The sequence below is a fragment of the Macrobrachium nipponense genome, chromosome 1 (assembly GCF_015104395.2).
Source record: "Macrobrachium nipponense isolate FS-2020 chromosome 1, ASM1510439v2, whole genome shotgun sequence".
In the NCBI taxonomy this organism is placed as follows: Eukaryota; Metazoa; Arthropoda; class Malacostraca; order Decapoda; family Palaemonidae; genus Macrobrachium; species Macrobrachium nipponense.
This window is the reverse complement of record NC_087200.1, coordinates 173,818,606-173,824,933: the sequence shown is the minus strand read 5'-3', so window position 1 is coordinate 173,824,933 and position 6,328 is coordinate 173,818,606. Positions and strand designations below refer to the sequence as shown.

Sequence of the window (6,328 nt, the reverse complement as noted above, 5' to 3'; positions counted from 1 at the left end):
TTTATCAGTATTTCACAATTTATTACACATTTCTTTAGGACAAGAAAGCTGTTCCCCTATGAAAAAAAGTATCTTTAATAATTATAATTCCAAGATAAGATTATTTATTCCTATAGAGAGAGAGAAATCAACCCTTTACCAATGTCATTGGTAGGGAAATAACAATTATAACAACAAGGTAGAATACGGATTCTGGAGAAAGAAAATTCAATTCTTTAAATTTTGAGGAACCTAAATAAACTTATAACTACATATTGTATACATAGGTGATTTGCAAGTAAACTTATGAAATTATCTGTACACAAATCTTCTAAGAAAAACATGGGCATTACTACTATAACTCATGTACATGAGACCACCATTGTATGTAGGAGTTAAACAAGGTCATTGACCTTTATGACAAGTATTAAGTAACACTTCTCCTTTTCAATCCAAAGGAACCTATTCTGAAAGAACTATGGGAGTAGCGTAACTGGTAAAAAAAAATTATAAGGCTTGTGGTAATAAAATAATTCAGCTTTTAACTGCTTTCAGTAAGGTCTCTGAAGAAACTGCTGGGCAGGTGGTAAAGTAACTGTAACTCTATTCTAGTATATATAAAAAAATTCATGTATTGTAAAGGCTAAGCCAACTTTGCAATACAAGCTTAAAAGCTGATAATATTCATTATGTACTGCACAGCATTTGTTTTGACAAAAGAATGTAAGGCATAACAACTATGCTTGACTTGAATTTTAATAGAAAAAAACTGTCTAGAACTACATATAATTGAAAACAAAACTATTACAAGCAGCTCAGTGAAAAATTAAATCATCAATTTAACAACAATGATTTACAATTGTGAAATTGCAGTTATCTGATATTACACAACACAGGCATTCAGCATAATATAAAAATGAAAATGTTCCATTGCTAAATAGCAGATACTGAATTCCTAGAAAGAAAATAGGCTATACGTACAGTATACGCTGATTACTCCGTATACAGTGATTCATTTCCTTTGGATCAAGGATTCAATGTAACTCTCACCGGGATTGTTCACCTAAGCCAAGCCTTGCTAAGCCTGAGCATCCTTACAATATTTATAGAAGCCTTTTTAATCTACAACCACAACCAAATGTGAATACTTTTCTAGTTGTATAAGGAACAAGTTCTTGTACAGAAGTATGAATAGTGATCAAAATACTTGAGTCATGCTTGGTACTCAAAATACAGTAAACCTAGTATTAAAAACGTTGCTACTCTGCACTTAAAATTTTTCTCCAGTTAAAATCAAAGCTTTCACTCAACTCTTTGTACCCAGTTCTCATTAATTTGTAAACTTGAGTATGGCAATGAGAATTTTGTCAAAACACAGCAACAATCACACATAATTTAGCACAGATAATATGCTTCAAATTAACTATTGCAGTTACTAGTAAACAAATGTCTTTTATCTTAATTATATATAAAACCTTCTAACAGTTATTTAACATGTCAACAAGACATCAACAACATGTCCATAACGAATTTCTCATTTTCACTTCAATACCATCTAATAACTCATTTGGTGTCAAATCTTTTTATAGTACAAAACTTATAATATTTAAAAAATATCCAATGTAGCAAATGAAACATCTCCATAATAAATTATACATTTTAGTCACACATTTACACCATTATATTCAATGCAGAATAGAATAAAATAAAGCTTGGTACAACTTTGTACAGCTCCACTTCAAGAGCGACAAGCTCAAACCACCATAAAATACCTTACATATTCTATACATGAACCAACTAATTTTAAAGCCTAAGAATGAAAGAAATATACAGGGCTGAATAAATAAAACAAATTGGACAAGAGACCTTTGTATGACTGACAAATAGGTAAATGCCAAAATCTAACTTCATTGGCTTGAGATAATTTTTACAAGAAGTAAGTGTTGCTATTTTCACCCATTACTATGAAAAATCAGCATTGAAAATTACTGTAAAAATATGAAAGCATGATTCACGACCTAAGGTATCCCCAACTTCTGACACCAATATTAGGCCACATTCCCCATGCATGCTTTTGCAACAAATTTATAAATACAGTACCATTTGAAAAAATATCATCCAAAACCTTAAATAAATTTAAAGATTTTTATTAACACAAGTTTAAAATTATTTGATCAAATATTTTGATGTAAATATTATTATTTGGTACAAATATGTATCATCTTACTATTCCCTGAAATAAATTCTACAGGGTTATCTAGTGATGGCAAAACGGCTTTAATGAATGATAAAGGCCATGTGGTAAGCTTTAAGAAATTTGTTCACTTTAGGGATGAATCCTCGGGAAGTGGATTAAAGGCCACTCGAATTGCTGTTGTAGGAAAAAGGGGCAGGTTGTCTCAGGGAAGAAAAAGTACCTGTTACTGTACTTTAAACTGCAGAGCACACTGGTTGTACTATAGATCTTGTAAATCTTAAAGCACTGTGCAGAATACAGTGGTTGCTACAAAAATACAGTATAAAAATAGGTATTAAAGAACTGTACTGCTGACTTAGAAAAGCATAGCAAAGTTATTCAATTATCTTGCACGACCACAGACGGCAGTTTGTCAAAATCTTTTATATCTATGATTTCAGAAATAAAATTATTATCTATGTTAAAAAGGTGTGATGAACACACTATATTTCTGGTTCTAAATTTTGCATCTAACAAACCCTTAAGACAAGCAATATAGTATAATAGATATTATGTAGTACTGTGTTACTTCACCATACATAAACTAAGCATTTAGTCACCATATTAGCAAGAGAAAGGTCAATGGAAAACCATCATGAACCATTAGAACCTTCCATAACACAGCTATGCTACAGTTTATGGACAGTTGCATAATTCATTCAAAACAGCCAACACTACAACGTGATGACTTGATTAAATGGCAAATCACACACCTGTCACTTTTCTGCATAGATGGATTTCAACCAGATGATCTACTTGACTTATCAGTGACTAAGCCGCAAACCCTATTTGGCACACCTCAAGGCTGGTTCACAGTAATAGTACATTATCAAGAACTAGAGCATTATATTTTATGGCATTTTGTATACCATACTGAATAGCATTAAAATGTTCTACCATTCAAAATTAATGAAATGGATCCACTAATTGTTTGAAGCATTTTTCATTTGTCACATCAACCTTCCTTAACTGAGAAAAAATTTAAAGCCTCCAATGTAAAACAGTAATGTATACATTAGCCAGCATGACATAGCCAAATTGTCTAAAATTCCAAGAAATGAGCAATCATATGTATCCATATGGATTGTACCACAGCCTGTAATTTCTTATCACAATATGAACACACAGTCCGTTTGTTTATCAAATGAACCTGAAGATACTCAAGAGCCATGGCGCTCAACTAATCTAGGAATTTTAGACTTTTGAGAATTAGGTAAGGTCGTTTCGTCATCTGATAAGTCAGAGGTGGATGATGATGACAAAGATGAAACATTTGACAATGAAGAACTGGGTACATCTTGAACGTTTACAACTGTTACCCGAGGTATTTCTTTGCAAATGTCAGTAAGATCTTTACTGCTTTCAGGCACTTTAGTTTCATTTTCTCCTGGACCCAAGGTTAGTGGAACATCCATCGAGCTTGAGGAAATATTCTGCTCTCCTTGGGAGGATGGAGATGCTTCCTTCTCAGCCTCTTTTGTCGCTACTTTTTCAGACTCTGGTACTTTTTTATCCTCTGCACTTGCATTGTTTCCATGTGACTGGAAAGATGTAATTGGTTGATCCTGAACTGTTGAAACCTTTACTGATTCTTGATCAGATTCTGATTCTTCATTTGTTTCAGTTCCAGAACTTTCATCTTCTTTGTTTGTTTTTCCCAGAACTGGTAACTGCCCGACATTAGTTCCCTCATCAGCTTGTCCCTCACTGGCTGCTTTGTCAATAAGTCTTTTATCAAGCTCTGATGTATAGTCTTCAGTCTCCGTATCGGAATCTTCAGAGTCACTGTCTTCCTTATCTGTATGGAAAGATTTTTCTGCAGTTACTAAATCCTGCTCTTCTTCTAAAACTTTAGTTCGACTGACTTGATCAATTCTTTCATCTTGTCTTTCTAGTCCAAGATTCAAATCATCAGAAAGAACTGAGATCTTAGTAACCTGGGGTTCTAAGGTACTACTTAGCTCATCTGCAAGAATTGTCTTTGTTGAAGGAACTAGAGGCCCACATGCAAATGTGTACTGAGTAACTTCAGGCTCACTAGTTTCTGTATCACTGTTGCTTTCCAACTCTGTGTCTATACTGCCTTCTTCTTTTATTATTTCTAATGTATTTTCTTCATCCACTGAATCACTGTAATAGGCTTCTGCTTCAAGAGGTACATCAAGTGTTATTTCAGAAGTAACTGGCAGTTCTACAGGTTCATCGATTTTGGGTTCCATTTTATCCTCTGATTGTAATGATGCAGGAATGTGTTCTGTGGCAGATACTGGAGTGATAGTGATTTCTGGCATTTCATTGTTTTCTTCCTTGGACACCTCAGGCACAACTGGAGATCTGGAATGGGTTAAGTTATCGGTGGCTGGTTCGACTACGGCAGCCTTTTCCTGTACACATGTATGTTCTTCTGCAGTCTTCTCCTCTCCATTTTCACATTCTTCTGCAGTTTTTTCCCCTTCATTTTCACATTTTTCTGCAGCCTTTTCCTCTAGATTTTCACCTTCATCTGCAGCCATTTCTTCTAGACTTTTACCTTCATCCTTTAAATTTGGAAAAGAGGGCTGATCCTTGGAAGAAATGTCATTGCTTACTTCAGATTCTTTATCATCTTCATAAGGTACACTGGTTTTCAAGTAAACAATATCAGGATATTCTTTTGACTCTGGTTCCTCAGATGAAATTTCTGGGTTAATTAAAGTTGGTTCCTTGATAATTTCTGGTAAAGTAGTGGTTATCTCTGGTTCTGTGACAATGTCTTGAGTAACTGCACTTATTTCCGATTCTTCAACAAAATTTTCTGGAGAACTATCACTTTCAGACACAACTACACTTTTTGGTTCTTCCGCTGGGAACTTTCCATCTTGAAGCTGAACTACTGTATCAGACACAGGCTCTTGTAATACTCCTTCTGGTTTCTCTATTAAATGGTCATTAACTTTTCTCAAGTCAGATTCTATTAACACTTGTTCCGCTGCTGCTGCAGAAGGATTTGATACATCACTGACTGGTGGCTTTTTCACTGGTTCTGGGGAGTCACAAACTTCACGGACAGACTGTGGAACATCAGACAAGTTCTCTATCTCCTCTTTCATTAGCACTGGTGAAGTCTCTTGTACAGTTTCTCCCTCTTTCATTAGCACTGGTGAAGTATCTTGTAGAGTTTCTCTATCAACTTCAGCAGGAGGCACAATTTCTGGTTCTTTTGTGGGAGGTAATGGAGTTTCAAGTTCTGGAACTACTTCACTAGTAATATTTTCATCAATGGTTTCTTTAATCTCAGGTTTATCATGTACGTTCTCCTCAGGAGTCAAGTTTACTGAACTAGAAACTGACTCACTGTCTGCTGGTGGTGCTGATGCAGGCACTTTCTGTACAGCATTTTCTCTAGAAGGTACAGCTGGAGGTTCAGAACCCATGTCTCTTTCTAAACTATCATCATGAGGAGAACATTTCTGCAATAGCAACCCATCTTCCTCATCACTATCTGTCACGGGTTTCTTGCCTACAACAGAAGGTACTGGGACAAAAATTGGCACTGGAGAATGTATGGGATGGTGAACTTCTGGTTCAGCCTTTTCCTGCTTAGCAAATTCCACTTTCTTTGGTGTTTGATGATGAATTGGAGTTCCATCATGAGCTACTTCCTTCACAGGAACTACAAATCCAGCAGGAGCCATGTTAAGAACTGGGGCAATTTCATCTTCTACTATCAGCTTGACAGGTTCTGGTTTTTCCTCAATGGGAACCAGTACAGCATCCTTTTCTTTAGTTGGTCCATTGGGTATTCCATCTACTGGACCATTAGATTCAACCTTATTTTTATCATTACCATCTGGAATAAGTTTACACTTAGCATCTGATTCATCATCAACTGGGGCTGAGGCTTCCACAGGAACATCTTCGTGATTTCCATTGACATCAGGGTCTAATGCTATGAGGGGACCATCTTCGCAATCAGTGTGCTGCCGAGGACGGACGGGGCGAGCACGTAAGCATATGTATGCGTAATACAATCCAACTCCTAATCCAATTAAAGCAAGCAGCAACACTATTAGCCCTGCTGCTGTTATGCCACCACCACCTGTAAAGCATGAAGAAATAAGTAAATTTACATAT

At 35.7% G+C, this 6,328-nt stretch overlaps 1 protein-coding gene across 9 annotated transcripts in view; it reads right to left on the bottom strand.

The window, feature by feature from the left end:
- LOC135219856 (titin-like) overlaps nucleotides 1–6,328 on the bottom strand; it is a 242,609-nt gene continuing 236,281 nt past the window's right edge. For all 9 annotated transcript variants that reach the window (XM_064256966.1, XM_064256968.1, XM_064256969.1 and 6 more), the window contains one exon: nucleotides 1–6,293. In XM_064256966.1, coding sequence (XP_064113036.1) covers nucleotides 3,376–6,293 — 2,918 coding nt within the window. In that variant the 3' untranslated portion in view covers nucleotides 1–3,375. The remainder of the gene's footprint in view (nucleotides 6,294–6,328) is intronic.